At 40.7% G+C, this 25173-nt stretch overlaps 1 protein-coding gene across 2 annotated transcripts in view; it reads left to right on the forward strand.

The window, feature by feature from the left end:
- IGF1R (insulin like growth factor 1 receptor) overlaps positions 1–25173 on the forward strand; it is a 189436-nt gene that overhangs the window by 145014 nt on the left and 19249 nt on the right. The window contains exons 4-15 of one of the 2 annotated variants that reach the window (XM_075159849.1): positions 2469–2614; positions 4426–4570; positions 9826–10040; positions 12019–12145; positions 13473–13711; positions 14174–14341; positions 14547–14751; positions 19623–19909; positions 21422–21558; positions 22006–22165; positions 23236–23341; positions 24732–24802. In XM_075159849.1, coding sequence (XP_075015950.1) covers positions 2469–2614; positions 4426–4570; positions 9826–10040; positions 12019–12145; positions 13473–13711; positions 14174–14341; positions 14547–14751; positions 19623–19909; positions 21422–21558; positions 22006–22165; positions 23236–23341; positions 24732–24802 — 2006 coding nt within the window. The remainder of the gene's footprint in view (positions 1–2468; positions 2615–4425; positions 4571–9825; positions 10041–12018; positions 12146–13472; positions 13712–14173; positions 14342–14546; positions 14752–19622; positions 19910–21421; positions 21559–22005; positions 22166–23235; positions 23342–24731; positions 24803–25173) is intronic. The other variant, XM_075159850.1, reaches the window with a different exon arrangement.

Consider the following 25173-nt stretch of genomic DNA (forward strand, 5'->3'; position numbering starts at 1 on the left):
GATGAATTCACCATTGTCTGATTGTGTGTGGTCCTGTGCATTGTCAGTTGCCACTGAGTCTTCTGAAGGACTTGAGGAGGTCGGTACAATGCAGAACCAGGTCTTCAAGTAGACAGTAACAAAACGAAAGTGAAAGCCCAGGAACAGTTGGAGGTTGGAGGTTGGCCGATGCCCATTATCACAGAGAACAAATTGTAGGAGTTACCTTGCTTCACGTGTTACTTGCTTTGTGTGCTTGCATTTTAGGCACATGTATTCTTTAGTGTATTTAATTTTACTTCCCTTTTTTCACTGTTTCCAGAAGATAACAATATGTTTTTATAAGGGAGCAATCATGTAGATGGTGACAAAAATAGTGCAGCAGCTGACAATATTGTACAGAATAATTTCTTGCAAGAATGTCACTCACCTGCTCTTACTTAATTCTAACAGCTGGAGTGATGCGTGCTTATGATTTTCTTATTTTGCCAGTGGTCTAAGCAAACAGCCTTAGTTGCCTGCTGACCTTTGGAAGTCATCGACTTTGAGTAAAGGAGAGTCATTATGCTATAAAATTCGTAGTGCTTCAGTACCATGCTAAAAAAAGGTCTTCGTAGGCTGTTCTAAAATGTTGGGTTTTTTGGAAAGGTGGTTGTGATGATAGCTGCACCAGTTGTGTGTCTGTGCGTGCATGTGTGTCATCCATCCATTCAATCACAGTAAGGCAGTCTCCGGTTGACATTTGGATGTAAGCAACTTAACACTGCCTTTGCTCGCATCCAGATACTCACCTGAGAAATGTTTCTTTTGTTATCTACTTGAGCTTGTAGTACCAGCTGTTTGAACCGCTTACACTGAAGTGCTTACACTGCAGTGCACGGACATCCTATCTTATCTCAGTGTTGTGCTCTGCCGCAAAGATTGAAAGGAGCTGTAACTCAAGGCTAGTGAATGTTTTGTTCCCCAGAGGTGGTGTTAACAAATAGTTGCAAATGGAAAGCATTTCCAGCATTCTTTGTACATTTATTTGAATGCCTCTTGCTTGTGTCTGCAGCTTTTAGTGGTTTGTGGCATGTTACAGTGCAGGATTTTGAAATAGGAGCTTACTACTAAGAAAAGGAAGCTTCTTTCTTTTATTGTTTATGCATGAAAAACTGTTGTTATCAATTTGCATGTTTCTTTAAGCCTCAGAAGAAAGTGGGTTCAGTTTCTTTTAAAAAGAATAAATAGTAAGTCCATGTTCCTCAGTGTTGTCGTCAGAAACCTTTGTCTTTGGAGCTGGGTTTGTTTTTTTTCTTTTTCATTTTTCTTCTCTAAAGCGATAAGGTGGAGTAAGTAATAATGAAGCACGAAGGCAAGTGCTAGAATAAATTGAAGAATAAAAATGACCTTGAATCAGGAAAGACATTTACCAGGAGGATTGATCAGAGGGCATGTTTTGTGCACCCATGAAGTGTTCAATTTCGAGATGAGTATGCCGACAGTATAACATGGAGCCTTTAAAAAGCTGCTGTAGCCAAAGGCTGGGCTGGCCTGAGTTCTTGTTCCTTGAGTTTGGCCACTAAAACTGCTTGTGAATGCTTGTGAGTATAAGAAGCAGGAGAAGCGCGCCTGCGCTTCAGTGTTTCCTCCCGGCTTCTGGCAACCTGATTTCTCTGAGTTTGGGGCTCTGTCTGTCTTGGTGTTTTATAGTCACTGGTGGACCTGTTCTCCTTCCACCTGTGTAATCCATTTTGAACCTGCTTAGACTTCTGGCCTGTCTCTCCCAATTCCTGTTGCAAATTATTTTTGCCTTGCACCAAGATGCTTCCTGTGTTTTTTTAAGCTTTCTGATTTAATACCTCTTAAGCTATACGAAATAGTGACTAATTCACTGCTTGCTTTCCCCACATCACTCATGACTGTATGCTCCCACAGTTGTCTTTCCCGAGTTAAAAAGGCCAGGAGCATGGAATTCCCTAGTGCTGAGCTTCAAATATTGGTTTAAGGGCATGGAGTCAGACAACTTTTTAAGAACTTGAACTGTATTTTCCCATCTCCAGTTCCTGGCTGGCCTATTCTTGGATGTTGGGCCTGGATTAGCACGGAACTTCACAGCGCTCTGAGGCTGCCTGCATAAATGAGAAGGGTGGCCTCTCTGGGTATAATAAAGTTAGAGTAAATGCACAAATGCAAGGGCACTGGGTTTTACCTGACGTGTCTTCAACTTTGGAAGGACCGCAAAGCCTTTCAGAAGCTGGCAGATGGTGGGTATGGGTCCTATGTTGCTGTAAGTGGGAGGTACGATGCTCCAGCCTGTCTGGAGTCCAGCAGGCGAGTGTGCTAAGTTATCTGCAGCCCTCTGCAGAAGTATGGTAACTTTCATTTGAGCTTGAAGGATTTGTCTAAGCTTTAGAGGGAAGTGTCTTTCAAAATTTAACTCAAAGCAGTCTGTAGACTCAGAGTTGCATATCGTTGCTTATTTTCAGTCTCCCTCTCTTTCCTAACAGCATGTTCTGCAGTCCTTGCGAGGGGCCTTGCCCCAAAATTTGTGAGGATGGGAAAACAAAGACCATTGACTCTGTCACGTCAGCACAAATGTTGCAGGGGTGCACAATTCTCAAGGGAAATCTGCTGATCAACATCCGTCGTGGAAGTAAGTGATTGCCCTCTCATTATGAACCTCTGATAAGGCTGCTTTTAATATTTTTCCTTTTGTCTGTCAGCATAATGATAAGAACATTAAAAACTCAGCAAACTATTTGCTTTCCAGTCCCGTAGCAGTGTTCCTGTTGGATTTGGCCTACTGTAGCGCAGTTCTCCAACATGCAGATGGAATAGGTATTCAGCTACCAAGTTATAAGGCAGTGAAAGCTGGTATTTTTCTTAGCTTTTTTGGCAGGACAGGGAACCAGGATTAGGCAGTGGGATGAGCAGTAGTCCCAAAGGAATAATAATGGCCCAAGAAGGTGGAAAAGTCAAAAATCCTTGCATCTGGGTAGGTAAATAACTTGTCTGCAAGTAAGGCATGGCACGGTAAGACTGCATATCCTCACATTTTAGGGCAAGGTTACTAAAACATGGAATCCAGAGCGCTGAAAGCTCATATAAAGCCTAGCACTGTGCCTCTGGGTGGTCATCATTAGTGAGCTGGCCACCTTTGTCGCATGTCTTGAACAAGCTCTGGATTAAATTTGTCAGAGCAGTGATTCATCAGCCAGGGAAGTGTTGACAGTTGATGAGCTCTTAAAAGCAGAGTAAAAATCACTGTTAGTTTTTATTGGAAATGTATCTCCCTATGGAAGGTCCATTTTGGTTTCATGAATAAAGTTTAAAGATTGAGATATATTTTATTCCCTTCCTCCTGCTGAATGAAAACTTCAGGGTTTAGAAACAGCAGCATGTAGATTATTTCACTCGTGGTCCCACTGCTACAGGTGCAATCCTCCCTTACGGGAGATGTTCCAGTTACCCAGGGCAAGTGTGGGGTTTTTTATTTTTTAAGTATTATCTTAGAGTGCTGAAGAGCATCTGCTTCCTCCCAGCTTATTTGGTATGGGAACCAACCATTGGTATGTAGTAATTGGGCTTCCCAGCCATCTCCTTAGGACTTCGGTTTATTTATGGCAGCAATCACACCCCATGGCAGCTTCTCCCCTCCTGAATGCTTAAAAACTTCCCCTCGCAACTGCAGTGTAACTTCGCAGGATAATGACACCAGGCAATGGGCATGGCCAGGGATTGCTGGAGGTAAGGACTGCAAAGCTTGAGCCATGTGAAGGATGGGGTGTTGCAGACCTACGCAGGGACACTACAGTTCCTAGGGAGGGGGCAGTACTGAAGAGCAGAGCTTGCTCTGCGGTCGTTTTAATAATTTATTATAGAAAATCACCTTTAGCGAGCTATATGGAACGTGCTCCGTGGCATGAGAACATCCTTATGGTTTTATCTTTGCTGTTTCATCAAGAGTTCTCAGTTTTGTAGCCAAAGCTTTTTAGGTCACTGAAAGCAATGCTTTATGCCCCAGAGAAGACAAATAGCATACCTCCACCTCTTCAGTCTCATTCCCTGTTTTCCATTGGAGCTTTCTGCCCGAGCTTTGCTCTGTGGCCGAAGAGCAATTCCAGTTTCATGGATGTGTACATTTACACAAGGGTCTCTTCATCCCTGCCAGAATGCTGGCTCAACATTTGATGCTGGCTTCAGAGTGCAATGTCCATGGAAAAAGCAGGTATACCAGTATGGAAAAGCAAGACTGGTTTTCCACTGTTGCTCTGTGGCTTTATTTTGCCCTTCAACGATCTGTCTGCACAGGCAACTGTTACTGGGGGAGGAATACCAGTGTCTCTCATTTTCAAAAGCAACAAATACAAACATTTTCTTTTACTGAGCTAATACTGCATTAAGCAGAATAGCAGTTAAAGCTATGAATTCTGCAATAATAAAATTACATTTTTCTTACTGTAGATAACATCGCCTCAGAACTGGAGAATTTTATGGGTCTGATTGAGACAGTAACAGGGTATGTGAAGATTCGTCATTCACATGCATTAGTCTCCCTGTCTTTCTTGAAAAACCTGCGGTATATTCTGGGAGAGGAACAGGTGGACGGGTAAGTGTTCAGATATTTGTAGATGTAATTTCACTTTAGTAGAAAGCTGCAGAGAAAAGTCTCCTAATAAACATTCACGTACCATTTATAGAATCTTCTCTTCCACTGATATGCAGCGTTTTTCTCCTAATGAACACCATTGCACAGTCATTGCTCATTTGGATTACTATCCAAAGCAGCATATTACACTGAGTATATTTAAAGTATTTTTACAGTAACTTAGCTGTTGCTTTTCACTTTAGGTTTTTCTAGGGAGATGATGAAGTGTCTTCGTTCATTTTTGCTCTGTTTGAGAAAAGAGCGTCTTCAGAAACAATTGGATTTTCTTGCAATTCTTTACTGTTGGCTTTTAGCAGAGTTTTATGGAGAATGTCAGCTGAAAGGAAACCTGAACTTTACTAACCAGGGAGTGCAACTGGAAGTGACCCAACTAGTATGAAATAATAGATTGCAAGTTGCAATTGTTTGCAACTCCTTGAGATGCTAATATTAAATGAATTATCTATCGAGCAGGAAAAAGACTGGTCAGGAAAAGTAAAGTTGATCCCTTGAAATGTTTGCTGTGGGTTATATTGCTTCTATAATTACACAGTGTGTGATACTTTTTGCTGTATACAACTCCTGTTTTCTTATGATGGTAAGAGATAGTCAACAAAAGTTTTTATCTCCGCAGAACTTGCAGTGCTGAGGTGTGGTGATGGTCCTTCAGGAAACTGCCTTGCTCTTTCTCTTCCTGAATCAAGTAGTCATCCCAAGTTCAAACCAGTGTTTTCTGGCAGAAATAAGTCTCCCTCAGAAGTGACAGAACTATTAAATGAAGAATTTTGGGAAATCATACAAGAAAAGGTGGTGGGAGGGTCATGGGAAAGGTTGCTTGCGTCTGATTTATCTGCCCCGACAGGATAAAGTTACAGCATGAGGGATTCTTCACAGCCTCCCTCTTTCTCTCAGGCTAGTCTTTGGTCAGCCTTAAATTCTTAAAATTCCACCATCTGACAGAGCGAGTTAAAGGGCAGCTCTTCATCCTGCACTTGAAAAGCATGCTGTCTTTTTCAGTAAGAACGCTGGCTCTACGGAAAAGCTTGTTTCTAATTGCAAATCCTAGAGGCTTGTCACTTTGCCGAGCACAACGCTCATTCAGGCCACTTACGATGTGGCGTGCTCTCACGGATACTCTGGTTATCGATTTGTCTTTTCTTCTCTCCCCCTCTCTCCCTTGCTCCCTTTAAGTTTGAGTTTAGCTTTGTGTTTCAAGTAGTAATTATGTTTATGGTACCTTGTGTGTCAGTAGGCAGAGCTGATATGAGGGGAAACGGCAGGTTTTTAAATCAGATTCCCAAATAGAGAAATAAACAGGTGCAGCTTTGAAGAGGAAAATGGGGCTGAGTGGGGGAGGTAAAATAGATCTATAGTAAAGAGCTACATGTGCTAAAATTCACCCATGCTAGGAAATTACTGTAGTTACACACTTTGGGTCAGGGGCAGTCTCTTTGCTTGGAGAACGCCTGGCATAATTTAGACATTACCACAGTCTAAATAACGTTTCCAAAAATACTTCGATGGAAGTAGGCACCTGGCAAGGAAGGACTGAAGCTCATCAGTTTAAGAAGCTTATCAGTTTACCTTTTCAAACCGGACAAGAAGACACTGAACTTTAGTATTAGTAAGGTGCATTGCTTCAACATCCATGGGTTAGTATAAAAGCCCTTAGTTTCCTACCCATGTATTTGCCTGTAGAGATGCAATTCTTGGCCAAATTCAGCTGTTTCTAAGTTGCTTACAATTTACGTTACCAAGGTGTGTGTAAATATCTATTAGAGAGAGATACTCTGTTAATAACCTAAGTGGTTCTGTTTGAAGTGCTGGTGGGCAAACACAAGCAAAAGAATATACCAGCATTATTAAAACATTAGCAATGTTTTGGAAATTTGATAAAGTTCGGGCTTGTAGAGGAATGCTGAAGAACGAACCTATTTAAAGAGAGACCATCAAATGGAGCGTTTTGTTCAAGTATTGTCCTGCGTATTGTTCTCTGTTGTGGTGTTGTGCTATGTAAGTTTGACTCTGTTGTCAGGTCCTCATCAGGATCAGGGTCACACTGATACAGGTGTAGAACATATACCATGTTAATAGACAGTTTCTAGCCACATGTGGCATGTTTTGTGTATGTAAAGCAATAAGGGCTTTCCTTTTCTCCTGTCTCTTACTGTTTGATGTCCCAGCTCTCTGCTCTAGTGGGATTTTCTGTCTTTCTCCTCATTGTAGCACTGAGATGAATGTCTTCTGTTCTGTATGTCCTGCAGGGTTGTCCCAGGTAGTTGGTCTGCCATAAACCTCTGCTGCCTGGTCATCCTCTGTAGCCAGCTCATCCACCGCTCTCATTCACAGTCCTCTGCCAGTTCTCATTCCTTTTTGGTGCAAGTCACTTGCCTTTATGGATCCTGCACTGCTCCTTTACTAACAGCGTATTATCTGGTCATTACCCCTTTCAGGAGCTTTGTGTGTCCTGTATGCTATGGAGGGGGGGGTAAAGGGTGGCTGAAAGCTTGTTGAAACGTTTTCATCACCCCTATCTCCTTTTGGTTTGGGTCTTGTGTTCTGCCTCATAGCTTTACAATGGGTGAATGTGCACAGATGTGGCATTGCATGCAGATACAGTGTGAAGCAGGTTTTTAATGTCTGCAGTCAATAACTAAGTGGCTGCTCTGCAGTTAGGGATACACATCATGTTGTGGGAATTCTCTCCTGTGGGTATGCATGGGTTATGCAGGTCGCCTTGAGGCTTTTTATGGCAAGCCTGGGACCAGATGTGCCTCCTACTCCTGTTCAGGGGTTTAGCCTGTCCTTCAGGACATAATCTCCAGTCATTCCCTTAGTTACTGTCTCCAGGGTTTGATTGGCAGTGCTTTGTTTTCCTACAGTGAGTCTTTTATTCTTTCCATGCTATCTTCCTTGGCATCCTGATTTTTTCCACAGCTGTTAGAGCCAAAGTCTGATATAATCTTTCTTTGTAACTTTATTTATAACCTAAGCCTTAAGTGCACTCTGGTTGCCCTCTGCTCCACCTTTCAAGCCATGCAGCACTGCACCTCTCCTGTGACTGAGACTGTATATAGCCCTCCAAATGTGGTTTCCCTGATGCCTTGAATGGTGCTAGAATAACTTCCTCTAATTTATACTTTCAGTGTATATATGAACCCTTAGGACCTGTTTGCCTTGCCTCAGATGGCTGCTCAAACTTTTGCAGATGGCTTTAACGTATGAGCCACAGTAACTCCCAACTCTGGCCCAGTCGCTGTGCAGTTGTGTAAAGCACCAGTGTGTGCTTGATTTGCCTCATGTATTCACACTCTTGAAAGCTGAGCCACATTGCTTTAATACAAGAATTATCTCCAGTGTCTAAAGCATAATTGCCACAGTTGGGAGCAGGAGACAGGTTAGGCTGTTATTAAATATTTAAGATGGTTTCTGTAGTCGTGGAGCCACACCTCTGTTTATTGTGTTCACTCTGAGTCCAACTTTTTGGGTCTTTCCTGAAAAGCTTAGTTGCCATCCCTTAATCATGTGGATAATTACGGTGAAGTGTCATCTTTTCAGCAGCGCACAAGGAGCTGCAGGGATTTTAGTCATCTGTAGCAGAGTAATAGGTGTCTCAAATAAACACAGTTTTTGGTGATGTCTGTCAAATCCCACGTGCAGTTTAGCATCCTTGTTCTCTCCTGGCAAGATGGATTTAAAGCACAAACATGTATGTGCTCACTTGTCAACTGAGCACATTCTTCTTTGCATCCGTCTGAAGTGGTACCAGGTATATTGACTTCATTAGCAGTCAAGTCCTGAATAATTAGGGGATAGTTGGAAAAAGGAGAAATCACTTCTCTCTCACATTGTTCTGAAAATACACTCAGCATTTTGGTATGTTACAAGAAACCAGAACCGTGATCTGTGCAGATTTCAACCAGAATGCACAGATTTCACTTCAGGTTGGGTGAGGGAGGAATTAATGCTAAATTTTAAATGAAGTAGTTGAAGAAAAACCATAAATGAGTAGTATGTCAGCTTCGTATGAGCCCCATGGTTTGTCTGCCATGTTACCCTGTAGAAACTCTGACTGTAGTTAAAAGGATGTATAGAAAGCCTAGTTGAACTACATTGACGTGCGCTTACCAATGCAAAATGGCTTGCAGAATTTGCAAGGCTTCATTGTGTTGGATATAATAATGGATAATATAATAATAAAGGATTTTATGTTGATGTAGTTAGCATTGGTGGGACTTTCCACAGAAGAGTATAACAAATGCTGCCATGATGGGTTGGTTTGATTCAGGTTCATCAGATACACAGACCTTTAACTTATTTCCCAATTGTGCATTCCTGTCCCAAAATGTGTCTTTTCAGGTGTTGTCTTGCTGCTGATATAGAGCCTATAATCTTGCTTTTGCTGCACCTGGTTTTTTTTTCCCCAATTCAGCACAATCAAGTGGTACTAGGAAGTTCTTCTTAATATGTAATAGGATTTACACACAAAATTTTTTATTTAGTATCTGTGAAGATAAAGGATGTTCATGTTATTCCACTGCTGTGCTTAGGGAATGGGCTCAGTACATGCTGCTGCCTGTGTTGTTAGGTCTGTACTTTGAGGTGTGGATCCTGGGCTGTGCAGTCAGTGCAACTGTTTACTGTCAGGTTTTGATGTATAGGCGCAACTGTACTTGGCACAATGTAGGAAATCTTTATTGGACCAAGAGGTAAACTAAAACAGAGAGGCAAGGAAACCTCGCTATGCAAACTCTTATAGTTGCTTTTGTAAACATAACGAAGACAGCTGTGTTCACGATTGTATTTTATTGTCAGAACTGAACTATGCTTTTCCTCCCATAAGGTATGCTATTGCTTCCCATTTGCCACAAAATGGAAAATCCAGTGTAGAGACCTGCTGTTCAGAGGACGTGAATTCATATTCCTCATAGCAGCTTCTATACAATTATTAAAACACATGTTGGAGTGGGCTTTACATGGTGTGGTGTCAGCCGTGGAGTCCTGTGTTACGGTCGTTTCCCTGCCCTTTGACCAAAGTGAGCATTCAGGGAAAACTTGCTCCTTGGGAGAGAAGAAAATCCTTTACTCTGCTGAATACCAATTTAAAGTAATAAGAGGAAACATAGTGTTTTAAAGTTTGCTTATATTAAGGTATTCTTGGTTGGAATTGGCTATGAATTAAACCTAATATTTTTCCTTCAAAAATTTGCTTCTAGGAATTACTCCTTCTACGTGCTTGACAACCACAATCTTCAGCAGCTGTGGGACTGGAACCACCATAACTTGACGATCAAGGAGGGGAAAATGTACTTTGCATTTAATCCTAAACTCTGTGTTTCTGAGATTTACCGTATGGAGGAAGTTTCAGGAACCAAGGGTCGACAGAGCAAAGGAGATATAAATCCAAGGAACAATGGCGAGAGGGCCTCTTGTAAGTAAAGAAACAAACAAACAAAAAATCTTGAGGCAAACTGCATAGGAGGGTGTCACAAAAAAAACCAAACCAACACACTGCCCTGTTGCTGACCGTTACAATATTTAGAGTTTAGAAATTACAGTAGGCTTTCAGTCGTTCTACTTGTGCAATTTTTAAAATTAGCTGTGAAAGTATGTTCGCATGCGTGGAAAATTATGTGGTTACATAGTCACTATCTCATCTGTAAAAACCATTTGATGAAGATGACTGCTTTCAAAATACCATTTTTTGTGACAGCAGCATCGTATAATAATAGAAGCATACCTGGGAAATGAGAAATAAAATCTAGTGTTTTGGTATATCCAGTGAGGAGCAGTTTCTCTGTTTCCTTCGCAAATGTACATCATTATAGGTATTTTCCTCTCTCAGATACCAACTCTTTCTTGATACTAAGGAGGCTGCTGAATAACAATTCCATAGACACCAAAACAAACTATTTCTGTTACGTTCAAGCTTCTTTCAGCTCCTGCCAAATATTGTACCTTGTTGCTAGAAGTGCTTGTTGTAAACTCAATTTTCTGTGCTTTAGTTTCAAATTATTTGCTTTTGAATTGAGAACACTTTTTAGTGTTCCACAGTATTCCTAAACTTCAGTGTGTCTGCATTTAATTTTGGATTCTGCAATGGTCAAAGTTATTGGAAAGTCCTCTTTTGCCTTCAGTGGTCTTCACATCAGGTCTCCAGGTGTAACCAACACATTTAAAAGCAGTCTCTCATCTAGGAATTAAGACGGCAGAATGCTTACAAATTTGTCCTCAAACTCTTACAACTGACAACGCATTTTTCTTTGGTCTATTTGTGGTGTTCTTGGAGCTGAGTAAATTAAAATAGATCTCGTGTATAAGTCAAGTCCCCTTGTTCTGGATGGTGTTTACAAAACTAGGACACGTATTCTGCTGAATGTCTCTTTAGGCGTGATGCATAAATGCAGATGGCATAGATTCTTGTTGTAAGCACACTCCATTCTTTGCACATTCAATAGAGCAAAGGCTTGCAGTCCTGGAGGAGTTACAGACACACAGCCAGTCCTTACTACCACTGAGGCTAGTGCCAGCCGCTGCCTGTTTTTTTAAAAAAACATTACAGAAAGCTTTCTGACTCTGAGAAGGGGAAAAGAATCAACAAAAGCTGAACTGCCTTTGAAAAGATAGCTCCAATAGTACATGCGGGTGAAAACCCCTTTATTTTCAGACACTTCTATGGAACAGAAACTAACTCACAGTTGACACTTAGAACACAATTTCTTCATCCAAGAATGAAGTTTTTAAAATGCTGTTTTGTTTTGGATTGGAAAGCTCAGTGAGTTGGTAGTGGGAAGCCATTCATTTCAAAGCTGCCAGCTTCCATCCAACTCTGTTCAGAAGAGTAGCTGGAAGCTGCTGCCATCAAATGGTTGTGCCGTATATGAACTGAGTTTGGGAGTTCTTGGTCCAGCCTCTCATGAGTAGGAATGTAAACTCCTTTGTCCTTTCCATGTTGTCCATTCCCCAGAAAAACAAATTGTAGTTGTCAAAAGTTGTCCTGGAAAGTGAGAACACAGAGGCCAGTTACAGCTCTGCATGTGCATTGGAGTTGGGTGATGAATTTAGTGCTTCTAAATCAGTCCTGTGAATAAACAGGACTTCCATTCCTCACTCAGGGAGAGTCTGAAGTAGTTTTCAAGAACTTTCTGATGATGCATTAAAAGAAAATCTGCTTCAGAAAAAATAATAACAAGTAGCTCCAACATATTCTAAAATGATTGCCAAGGTCACTGCTTACCCTTAAGCACTCAAATGTAGTAGGATGAAATACGAAGCTCTGCAAAGACAAAGGCTGTTGGTGTACTGTGGTGTCATAGGCACTACTGGAAAGGCTAATTAGCTAAGAAACAGCAAAAAAATATAGGCGATGTGATGCTAACTCTGTCATGTCCTGTCCTTTTGTGTTGCAGGTGAAAGCCACATTCTGCATTTTGTTTCCAACACTACGCTCAAGAATCGGATTAAACTAACATGGGAACGGTATCGCCCTCCAGATTATAGAGATCTCATTAGCTTCACTGTTTACTACAAAGAAGCGTAAGTCGATGTCGTCAGAGACTAATCGGGACATTCCAAGGGATAGTAGACAATTCTATTCTGACTGTTGGTTTACTAGTGAGAAAAGTTAGTCAGCAAAGTCCTTCGGGTAGTTCCTATTTCATGCAGTCTACATATCTCATCCAGTTTACATATTTCATCCTCAAGTCCCACTTTTTGGTGGAGCACAAGCCCTCTTTGAAAAGAGGATTGTTTTGATTGAAGCCTACAAATGGATTCCAAATCCATCAGGAAGTTTCAAATTTGAAAAAAAATGAGATGGATGGTTTGGCTGTTCGCAGGGGTCTAATTTGGAGCTCTCCATAAGTCATGTCGTTATGTTTACCGAGATCTTTTCCTTCTCTAGTCTTAGTAGTGACTAGAGATCATCACAGCTCAGGAGTTTGCCCTATCACCTTGATGACTTGTCTACTCAGAGTTTGGGGTTATTTAGGTTAATCTAGCTTTGGTAGTTTTCTGCGTTAGTATCACTTAATATAATGAAGGGGTGGGGCAGTTGCTGGAGAGATGCTAATTTCTTGGGAGGTGTCTCTGCCTTTGCAAATCCTTGTAGTGTCTCAGATTTAAAATCGTCAAAAATACAAATGAGCACACTAATAACTCTCCAAGCAGTTTGGAGGTGTGAAAGGGAGGTTCAGACATATGGACCAAGACTGCAAGACACAGAAGCACAAATTGTTAATTTCCAGCATCACTTGAAAAAGAATATCATTGTGATGGTGTACCATGATGCAATAGACTTAGTGCTGATGAGCCTGTAGTAATTAGTAACAAGAATAGGACTTTATATGCTTTTGCGCCAGTGTTGCAACTTATGAGAAGTAGAACTATATGACTATGTAAGTGTGTTTGTATTGTGTGGAAATAAAAAGGGGAAAAAAAAGCCTCTTGGACTGGTCAAGGCCGGTCATGGAAGTTTGGGTTCTTTATGGTAAAAAACTGAGCCACTATCAAGAACTATTTTGAGTTGCTTCTGTTTCATATATGCTTAGCTAAAGTCTAAATACGTCTGAAGCATTTCCCTGTCTGTTTTGGATAAAAAAAGAGAATTTTAGTGTTTTCTTGGAGAACCTTGCTCTTTTTGCTAGTGACTGAAGGTAAGACCTGCAGCTAAAGCTGAAAACTCTGAATTTTTTTAGTGCTTGGAAATAAATAGAAATTTTATTCAGTTTTATTCTGCTGTGGAAAACAAGTAAGCTTTATTTGTTTTTCTGGGCATCATTGAAGTGAGGCACTCTCACAAATACATCTCAACTTTTAGGAGAAAATAAATATTTTGTACTAATTTTTTCTTTTAATATTTCAGACCATTCAAAAATGTGACAGAGTACGATGGGCAAGATGCGTGTGGCTCCAATAGCTGGAACATGGTTGACGTTGACCTGCCACCGAACAAAGAGAACAATCCTGGAATTCTGCTGCAGGGATTGAAACCTTGGACTCAATACGCCATTTATGTCAAGGCCGTTACCCTCACCATGATGGAAAACCATCATATTCATGGAGCAAAAAGTGAAATTGTATATATACGAACCAATGCTGCAGGTGAGATCCTGGGCTCTAGGGTAAGAGGTTGATAATGCTGCAGGTATGCTTGTTCTGTTGTTAATACAGAAACTGAATTTATGTGCGGATGACGTGCATAATGCTAGAAAGTTTCAGTAATTACGAAAGCAGCATTAAGATTCGAATTAAAACTCTGATTGTTCAGACCACATTGTTATTTTCATTGCGAACTATGGGAGTTTTTTGGAGTTAGGATTTCAGACTTTGTTCCATTGGTGAAGGTAAATTTAAGTACAACTTCGGATTGAGTTGCAGTTGAACCCTTAATAACTGTTGTTAGCACGGCATAAGTAGGAAGCCTTTTCTTTGAAGTAGGGTGGTGTTTCTTCTTGCAGTATAGAAATGCATTGGGATTCACTTTGAAAGCTTGCATCGAAATACGTTGTAGAATGCGCTAGATTTAAATACCTTCCTTCTCTTTTTTTCTTTTTTCGCCTCCAGTGCCATCCATTCCCTTGGATGTTATTTCAGCATCCAACTCCTCATCCCAACTGATTGTGAAATGGAATCCTCCCTCTCTTCCCAATGGCAACCTCTCATACTACATAGTACGATGGCAGCAGCAACCTCAGGACAGTTACCTTTACAGACACAATTACTGCTCCAAAGGTAGGAAAACGAAACGCGGTTGTGTTGAAATGCCTGTGACTCTTACCTGCCAGTGCACTTCATTTACAAGAGCTAAAGCCTGTGCCCTGCTTCACAACTCTTTTGTGAATAACAGCAAGTAGAAGGGAATGGGTAAACATGGATTGTTGCTTATTCGTAATATGGAGAGAAAAGAAACAAGCTGCCCCTGTTCTTTTCTTTTAAGATAAAGTCCCAATTCGAAGATATGCTGATGGGACCATTGATACAGAAGAAGCTACTGAACCCACCAAGCCAGAGGGCTGTGGGGGAGAAAAAGGACCTTGTTGTGCTTGTCCCAAGACAGAGGCAGAAAAGCAAGCTGAGAAGGAGGAAGCAGAGTATCGGAAAGTCTTTGAGAACTTCCTTCACAACTCCATCTTTGTCCCCAGGTAATGGATTTTGGACACCTTCTCTTTGCAAGTGGGGCTAATAATTTAATTTCTTAACATTTCCTGGAGCTTCCTGGACATGAAAGCATCTGTAGATAACACCTGAAACACATAAACATTGCCTTTCCTTTTATGTGAGACAATCCGCAGCCTTACTTTGAAGTTTCTCTCACTCACTAATTTTCGTCTCTTTTTCTCAATTTTCGCTAATAGTAAGGGTTCTTACCTATATTGTTCAAGGACTTTAGCGATGGTTTCTTTTCAGAGTCAAAAGTCGCTTGAGGAGCTCTTTGTTTACAAGGGTTTCAGAGATGAGCAACGTGTGGCAGACAAAAGGGTTTCAGATGTGATCTTTCTCTAAATGGCCATTTAAGGGCTTGTGTTCCTAATCTGAAGATTTATTTGCCTTTGAAATTGAGGGCATAGTCACCTCACAGAATTGAAACTGGTGTTCCTTTCTCGCTGCACTAATTGCAAAGGGCATATTGGTTTCCTGGGTCTGTGCTGCAGACAAGTACTAAATATGTCCACTCTTCCATGATAAACACTACTGCTTACACAATGAGTAACAATTTTATTCTGCAACACAGAGTAGATACTACTGAATTAATGGGTGATTTTGATCCTTGAGTTTCCAGTTTATCCTTCATGTAAGCTGTTCTTTAGATAATTGGATCCTGGGCCTAGCACACAGTGTATAGCTATGATGTTATAGTCTATAAGCAATCAGATTTCAATCATGCATGTTATCTCACTGTCTCTGTTGGCAGGTGAAGTTTATAGTGAAGTCCTGTGCTTGAGAACTCTTCAAGTGTGGCTTTGCTCATTAAAATTGGTTTATTTCACTTTCCGTTGTGATTTTTGGACCTTTATTCAAGGATGTGTTGGATTGACTTGTTTGGGGTTGGGACTGTGCAGAGCTGCTTAGCTTTGTCCAAAAAAGGAGGAACTAAACACTGCCTCTCTTTGGAAGTGCTAAGTATTGTATCTGAGCTGTGCTTGAGTCACATTTAGCATTTGTGGTTGAACTTGTGCAGTGTTTCCCTACTGAGGATGAGAACCAGCAGCAAAGATGAGGTACAGGGAACTCATGATTGGCCAGGATGTCATTCCTGAGCAATGTGAAATCTTGTAAATGTGATCTGATTTTGGACTTCATGAAATAGCAGAGCAAGGAGTTTTGAAAGTCATGTGTCAGGTCTGAACTAGTTGAAAGTCTATTACAAAGGAATTTTTTTATTTCGCCAGAACTTTGTCATTTAAAATGCGTTGTTTATCTTCTCCCAAATTTTCTTGCATTCCCCCCTCCCAAAAGAAACTCATAGAACCTTGAACTCAGACAGTAACAAACAAACTGACCAGTTCACAAAGAATTTCCTGAAAGCTTGACAGTTTCCCTTTTTTCTTAACTTACTGTCATAAGGGTGTGTTTTGTAACAGCAAGGGCAGATAAGGTACAATGCTCACAAATAGCTGCATAGCTAAGCAACTTTAAAGAGACTGTATGTCAGGGAAATTAAAGATTATGAGCAAGTGAGACGTCTCCATAGGACAAATCTAAGCAGCTCGTTACTTGCTAATGTCTTTTTTTTTTTTCCCTCTTTTCCAAGGGAGAAGTTAGTTAATGTGTTAATGCAAGCCTCAATAGTAGTGTTTGTTTCCAGTGTTCTACCTGTCTCCAGGATATTATGAAAGAGATGCAGCATGTAATACAGCATGAAAATACTTGACTGGGTGGCTTTAAGGTTCTTGAAAAAGCCTGTTGATGTAATCTTCTGTGCAACTTCTGGATGACCCCATGTGTATTACTGCAGTGGTGAGGTAGATTTCAAACATTGGGACTATGGTTAGTCTTGAAGAGACACTCACAACCACAGGAGGATGAGTTATTCTTCAAGTTTTTTGGCTCTCTAATGAGCAGGATGAGACGGGCTCTGTGTGTAGTAGAAGGTACCTGAGGAGTAACATTAAAATTGCCATAAAGTGTGAGACAGTTAGCTTTTATGTTAAATGACCCACCTTTTTTTTCTTCTTTTTAATTTCAATTTGATTTAATTTTTTATAGAGTTATTTTCTAATTTTTCTCTTGCATTTCTCTTCCTTCCTTTCCTTTAACACAATAGATGAATTTTCATGGTTTTATCTCTAGCCTTTCCTTATTTCCTTGGATGCTTGATTTTTGTCTTTATCTGTGCCTTTCACGAAAGCAGGAAGCTGCTTGACAGAACAGCAATGGTGTCAAATCTCTTGATGTTTTAATCATGTTTGCCTTGTGGTTATCCTGCAGGTCTTTTTCTCTTCCTGATATGACTGTAGTTTTCACCAACAAGTTTTGTGTTGCTTTCTCTTTATCTTTTTCCCCAAAGGCAAGGTAGGACTGTACTCCCCCCTACCCCCACCCCCCGGATACCACCAAAGAGTTGAAACTTCGTGCATCCCATAAAAGCAGTGATAGACAAAGTCATGCCTTTTGGGTTCTTGCATCGGCACGTGCTTTTGTGGTTGATTGGAAGTGAACTTTTTATTTTCACTGCTTTTATCACAAAATCTCTGCAAATGCTTATCAATTCAGTGCTGGGCATCTTTTTAGCGGTTCAAAAGTTTATTCTTTCCACTGAATTAAAGCAGTAAATGAATACTCATCCTAAGCAAGGTGAATAGCTTTAGTAACTTCCATAAATACCAGTGTAGAGGAGGCGAAAGTGCTTACATCTTCTACGAAATTCCCTCATACCCCACTGACAAGTTACGACATTTGCTTGTGTGTAGCTTAAAACAATATCTTGGTAACTTAGGAAGTTTTTTCCTTGTCTTCGTTTATTTCTGTGCTGTGGTTTACATGGCGTCTGAGAGTGTCAAAAAGACTACTCAAGACATAGTAAAAGGATTTTGGAAAATTTTGTAGTGAACTCCTAAAAAAAATTTCATCCAGCCTCTGCCAGAAGATTTCAAAACCAAGTCAGCCTGTTTTTGGCTTTCTCTGCAGCATGCTGTTTTGTGGCTGAATGTACTAAGACGGTATATTTGACAGCGCATTAACTTCTCCTGTTGAGTCATCTTTCTTCCTGTTGTGTGTTTGAGGGAGGCCTTACTTGACTGATTTGTAACTCCTCGCTCTCTGATAGAAATGTGTTAGACTTCACCTTTGTCTTTGACAAGCGTTGCGCTGACCAGGTGCTAAATGGGCATGGCTAAGTGATTTCAGATGATCAGGGGTAGGATTCAAGCCCAAACTGTTTTTGTAGTGTGACTCTTCTTACATTCTTCAGCTCCCCTGGTGCATTGCTTTCCAGGTGTGAGCAGTCCTGCAAACTTTGGAGACTAGGAGAGCCCGAGCTGGAAAAGCCAGCTTCCCCTGCGTACTTAGTGCTCCTGTGCCAAACAGCCTTGGATCTGACACAAGACCAAGTGACCAGTCTAACGTGTAGCAATTGTGTGTTGGTTAGCTGATACCATCCAAATGTTTGTAAGAGTATTTTCATATTGATGCTTCTACTGGTACTCAGGCCTGTCCACTATGACAGTTTCTTAGTCTTGAGAATGTAGTAGTGTTGCTGTAAATCCTCAAGTCTTTAGCTCTGCATAAATTTCATACAGATGCCTGTAAGGCAAAGCAAAGTTGCTTGGTGAACTCTTTGCTATACACAATATTAGTGCTGTTTTCTCATACAGGAAGATTGTTCCTTTGCAGAGCTTTTGTTTGGGTGAGAGAAGTAGAGATACGCAAATTACCACGCATTAGTGGTGGTTAACATTTATGGTCTTCAGCTACCTTCCAAAGTTTCTTTTCTCAGTGCAATACATTCAAAGTTCTGTAATTTCATTGGAACTGAAAAGAAAATTAAGCCTACTGAGAGTTAGCTTTGCTAATCCAGCAAACTTCAAAACAGTTTTTTCCCCTAACCTTTTCAGCCTTTAACATCTGATTTTTATTTTAAACGTTGACATTACTGTCATTAAATGCAAATCTAGGATGCTTATTGAATAACAGTGTGTCGTGGTTTAACCTGGCAGCAGCCAAATACCACGCAGCCGCTTGCTCACCCCCCCTGCCGGGTGGGATGGGGGAGAGAATCAGAAGGGTAAAAGTGAGAAAAACTCGTGGGTTGAGATAAAGACAGTTTAATAGGGAAAGCAAAAGCCGCACACACAAGCAAAGCAAAGCAAGGAATTCATTCACCACTTCCCATCGGCAGGCAGGTGTTCAGCCATCGCCAGGAAAGCAGGGCTCCATCACGCGTAACGGTTACTTGGGAAGACACACGCCATCACTCCGAACATCCCCCCTCCTTCTTCTTCACCCAGCCTTATATGCTGAGCATGACGTCATATGGTATGGAATAGCCTATTGGCCAGCTGGGCCAGCCGCCCTGGCCACACTCCCTCCCAGCCCCCTGCACATCTGGCAGGACATGGGAAGATGAAAAGTCCTTGACTAGCGTAAACAATACCTAGCAACAACCAAAACATCAGCGTGTCATCAACATTATTCTCACACTACATCCAAAACACAGCACTATACCAGTTAATAGGAAGAAAATCAACTCCATCCCAGCCAAAACCAGGACACAGTGAAGCCATTTTTGCTATTCGGTTTATTGTGTGAGGTCCAAAATTCGCACGTCTATGTTGGGGCACAGTGTGAGCTTCTGAGTTTTGATGGGTTTCTGACCAAAAGAGAGAGTGATAGGATGTGCTGACATGCTGCAGGTTCAGATTAAGAGAAAGCTTTCGTCTTGTTTTGCAGTTTCCTTTATTTAGCTTTTTTAATAGCACAGTAACATATTTTACTGGGGCTTTTTTGTACAGAGCTGGAGGAAGAGTAGTGTTTCTCTGGAGACCTTTTCTGTACCTGTCTGTTTGCTCCACAGACCCGATCGGAAGCGGAGGGATGTGTTCCGAATCGCAAATGCCACTTTGGCCACTCGAAACAGGAACACGACTGGAACAGATCACTTCACCAATGTTTCTGACACAGAGGAGAGTGAGGTGGAATACCCGTTCTTTGAGACCAAAGTGGATGGCAAGGAGAGAACTGTGATCTCCCATCTCCAGCCTTTTACCCTTTACCGCATTGATATTCACAGCTGCAACCATGAAGCTGACACGCTTGGTTGTAGTGCTTCCAACTTTGTCTTTGCAAGAACCATGCCTTCAGGTATGCTCTCAAAAGTATAAAGCTTTGTTTTATTTTCTGGGGAGAGATCAATCTCAGGGAGGACAAGCCCTCCAAAAACAGTTAGAAAAACATTGGGGTATAATAAAAAAATTCTGTGCAAGAAAATAAATTGGAACTATATAAAACTTTGTTACAGTAGTTTAATGTCCTTGGCTGGTGTCTCGTGTGTACTGAGTGATATGTATTGAGTCTGTCCTGTGATCTGGAGAAAGGTAGAAGTGCATGCATTGACTACCGAGATAATTATGAGAGAATCCGTTTCCCAGCGATACAGGTGATAACCACAGACATGGTGGGTTGAAAGGTTTTATTCTTCAGTTCCCTGTATGCTGAATAGAGAATGTTTCTCAGCTAATGTTTAGTTTTGCTGTGTTCACTCGGAACTGTTTGCAGATGTTAGAGTTTTGCTGGTGGGAATGTTTGCCAAATGTTTCTTCTGTCACAGAATGACCATGCATTTGTCCAACTTGGAAACAGGAGGAGCACTGTGTTGCTTTTTGCCCAATCGCCGGCATCTAGAGTACTTCAAATAGGAAGCATTGAATGCTGTACTCGTGTTTGGGACTTTTGCAGATTGTACTTCTTCTGAGAAGAATAGAGATGATTTTAGTGTAAGCTCATATGCATCCAGCAAAGAGCTTCTGACTCCAGCAGATGTCTGGGAATATGTGATGCAGAATGGTAGCAATTTTGTTTTGTTTCTGGAAGGAAAGACTATCATAATCCAGATCCAGCTGTGTCAGTAAAAAAGCAAAAAGTATTGCTTATTTCAAGGAAATAAGGAAATCTGTGAGACCAGGGAAAAGGAAATAAGTGTTCCCAGATTTTTAGCGCATGGCTCTGAAAATTGAAGGCTAAACAATTCTGTTTTCTTCTAAACCTAACAACTGTATTTTTGAAAAAGTGGTCTTTTTTCTTTGGCTGAAACGGTCTTCATATTCCTGTTAAGTTTTGAGTAAAACACATAAAATTATCAAGAATGAAATGGGGATAAAGCGGTTCCTGAATTGCTGATGAGACTCCATTTTAAACTGCGACAGATTTCTGAAGACTGGATGTTTTAGGAAAAGGATGTCAATGGGGCAGATCTGGGGTGTCTACAGCCATTTGCAGACAGGCTGCTGTTTACAACCATGTGGTGGGAATAGCTGCGTCTGCACTGTTTTGGTGTAGTGGAAAGTTTGGAAGGAAGGACCAGATGCTGATAAACAGGTGTTTTGGCACGCAGAGCACGGTGACGAACACAGAGCCCATACCTGGTGAAGCTGTATACACCGCACTGTTTTTCTAGCAGTTAGCAGTTTGGACTCTGCTAATCTCTCCAACAGGCCCCTGGCCAATGCGAGGTGTTCTCTGGGTCTTTGAATAGCACTTACTGCAATGCTTTGGTACCTAAAGAGTAGTATGAACCTTTGATCTTCCTCAGTTGTTGTGCAAGTTCCTGTTTCAGTGATAGGTGTTCTTCTCACATCACTTGTAAATATTTTACAGAGGGAGCAGATAACATTCCAGGAACGGTAGCATGGGAAGCAAAAGAAGAAAATACAGTCTACCTGAAGTGGTTAGAACCTGCAAATCCAAATGGGCTGATACTAATGTATGAAATCAAATATGGGCAGCATGGAGAGGTGAGGATTTGACATTTCTCTGTTAAGAGTTACTGCTTGTAACTCTAATTTATACACAAAATGGGATCTTTCTTAACATGCTTCTGTGCAGTGCTGCAGACCAAAGATAGAAATTGTGATTTCAAACACCCAGTACCAACCAACATGCCATTCCTTTCTTTCGTTTATTTTGACAGTTTTTGAATTCCACATATCTCCTTAAGGTGTTTGAAGAAAAACTAATCAGATGGGGCTTTTAGTTATAAAAATTAGCTTATCCTCCGGCCATACTTTTTAGGGACATGGTGTAGTGGGCATGGTGGTGTTGGGTTGACGGTTGGACTCGATGATCTTAGAGATCTTTTCCAACCTTAATGATTCTATGATCCTATGATTCTATACTGTTTTCTCAAGAAGGAAGGAATGTGAAGATACTAACATGAACTATTAACTGCTTTTTTCTTTCAGGAGAAGCGGGAATGTGTTTCCAGACAGGAATATAAGAAGCTTGGAGGAGCTAAACTAACTCATCTGAACCCTGGAAACTATTCTGCTAGAGTTCAGGCCACTTCGTTAGCTGGAAATGGGTCATGGACTGAGCCAGTCTCTTTCTATGTGCAACCCAAATGTAAGATGAATGTTTGTTGGCTGTGTCAAACTGGGGGACTATTGTCCTTTTAATAATTCCTGATGTTTACGTATGTAACTGGGCGTGTGAACCTCTTGCCTGTACGCCGAATACCCCTCTTATTTGCTGATGCTTCTTTGGAAACTCTTCTCTGTTCCATTTTTTTGGCAAGTGTTGACAACCAGGAGGTGTATCTGAGGTGTGGTCCTTTTCTTGCATGCATTCTATATATATGAGAGGTGCAACCAGGTGGTGGGTGTATAGAACACACTACTGTGGCTTCCTATGATGTACAGCTTTGTTGGGAATGTAATGTTAGCCATAACAACATGGAGTTGAATTGTACAAAACCTGTGGCAATAAGGCAAACCTGCTTTAAATCGGAAAATAATACAAGAAACAAATAATTTGTTTAGATTTTTGAGCTGGCAGGTTTTTTTAAATATCAAGATGCTTTTTCGTATGACTTGTTCAGAGTGACATTTGATAAAGATAACATCCTGATGAAAGGGCGATGCTGGTCCTGACAATGGAAGTACTTTATATTTTGGAAGAACACCACCATAGTGTCCTCAGAGACCCTCTCAAGAATTTCTTTATTTAGTTGTAGAGCAGATGTATCCACAGAAAACTGGAACTCCATCTTTTATTCCTTTTTGGTTTTCTAATTGCTGGGCTTCGAAGAACTTGAAGTAAAGAGCAATGCGTGCATATTCTGAATATAAGTATAAGCAATTGCAAGGTGAACAAAAGGTGGAAAAAAGGTGAATATGCAAGTGAACAATTACATATTGTTCACTGAGGAATGTAAGTCCTTAAGCATAACTTGTGAAAACAAACCCCAGACAGACACTGTTCTGTACAAAATTAATGCTTTTCACTGTCTGTTTTCTTGTTCCACTCATCTGCAGTCAGGGAGTGTTTCTGAGTACATTTTTCCACATCAGACAAGAAAATGAGTACTTTGATTTCTTCCCTGTATGGAAATATACTGAGTGGGTTTTGAATGTTTCTTTGTTAATGGAGATTTTATAGAAACCCTGATACAATTGTTTTCTTGTTGGTTGCAGCAGCAAACTATGGAAACTTCCTGCACTTGATAATTGTACTCCCTATTGCTTTCCTGCTCATCATTGGGGGATTACTGATAATGCTGTACGTCTTTAACAAAAAGAGGTGAGTTGTATATGCTTGTGGTTAAAACTGTAGGAGGGGAATGTTTATTTTCAAATCTGTGCCCATGGAGCAAGTTAGAAATTAAAAAGAGAAACGATATTCTGATGGCTCGAGAAGCTAAAGTAGATTCTGTCTTGTTGGTGTGTAGAAGGAGGTGGTTTAGAGTTACCAGCAAGCATCTGGCTGCTGCTTGAGATACGAAGAGGCTTTTCATTACAGTATCATGTTTGAGAGGGAAGAGGAAGGGTTGTCAGGAACATATCCACTGGGACAACGATGGCAGACGCTGAACCTATATAATCAGGAGCTTTGACTGAAATATGGGTCAATATAAATCATGAAAACTTAGTTCAATTTAGGTTGATTTGATTTCTTCCAAATTCTAGAGGTTTTTTGAAGTCTTTATATCCACTTAAAAAATTACATCCTAGACAGAGCAGTCTAGGGGACTGTTCTATCTATTTGTTTTCCTCTGTTTCGTTTTTTGTAACTAGTGCTTTTTTATTTAATTGAAATAGATAATGAGAACTTAATAGAAGTCAGTGCAAATGTTCAGTTTTGCAACTTTCTAGATATGGAGGTTTTTTATAACACTCATATAAATTATGCTTATTGAGTATCCCATTATTTCCAGCTCTAATTCATTTGTGTGCAGGCAGTAGTACCAGTTCTCCTCAAGCACTCCAGAAATGGTTTTGTATCTAGGGAAGTACAATACCTGCTTGGCCTTCCCTTGGGCTGTCCTAGGTGAAATGCCTGATAACTCATCCTTCTTTAAACTGTTGTTCTAGCCCACAAGAATGTTTTGTCTTTCATTTTCTGAGGTCTGATTGATAATTTTATTTCTACAGCCTGCTCTGTAGAAAGAGCTCTCTCAGTGCTGAACAAATGTCTTATTCTGAAAATCACCCCAGTAAAACTGGGTGTGTGTGGTTTTTTTAAATAAAATAATAGAAACACTTACAAAGTAGGTGAATGGAATTCCCCATTAAAAACAATCTTGTCCTTTGCTAGATCACTTCTCTCCCACAGTAGAGCAGGTGATGTTAAAGTACATTCTCAGCCACGGGTCTCTAGGTGTATTACCATACAGCTGCCTTTCTTAAAGGAAGTTTACCCAGCAGCTAAAAGTACCTTGTGTTTACGCTTTTCTAGTGCTGATTTGGTATCGAGAAGACTGCAGGTTTCCTGGGAAGGCTGTTCAGAGCTGTTTTCCCATTGATTATGTGAAGTAGAATAAGAACTTGGTTTGTCCCCTTTGTCCGAAAAGCTCTCCACGTACAGTAAATAATATTCTGTGGTTGAGCAAACAGTGGAAAAGCTGTAGAAGAGTTGGTCTGAAATTTACTTAGGTTTAAAGATTAAAAAAGAAAAAAAAATATTTCAACAGGAACAGTGACAGACTGGGCAATGGAGTACTTTACGCTTCTGTGAACCCCGAGTACTTCAGTGCTTCAGATGGTAAGTGTGGCCTTACACTTCTGCTGCTTTTACTTTCATATATTCCGTGTCTGATTGAAAACTCTAAAAGGGATGTGGTAAAACCGTTTTGTCTCTTCATTTTATTAGCACAGCCATAGAATCCATCATTTATAATAAGTAGATGTCACCTGTCTATTGAAACTGGAGAGTTTTTGAAATTTTTCCTGTAGTTTATTCAGCTGAGGCAAATTTGGATGCATTAGTTTCACTTTCAGACTATCATCTACTCATCCAGTGGTGTGTTTTCACTGGAATGAAAGAAGAATTCATTATTTAGTCTTTCATGTTTGCCCTTTTAAGCCCTATTCTGACCTATTGGAACAAACCCACTGCTTGTTTCTGTGTACTTC

Source organism: Calonectris borealis, chromosome 11 (genome assembly GCF_964195595.1).
Source record: "Calonectris borealis chromosome 11, bCalBor7.hap1.2, whole genome shotgun sequence".
Classification (NCBI taxonomy): domain Eukaryota; kingdom Metazoa; phylum Chordata; class Aves; order Procellariiformes; family Procellariidae; genus Calonectris; species Calonectris borealis.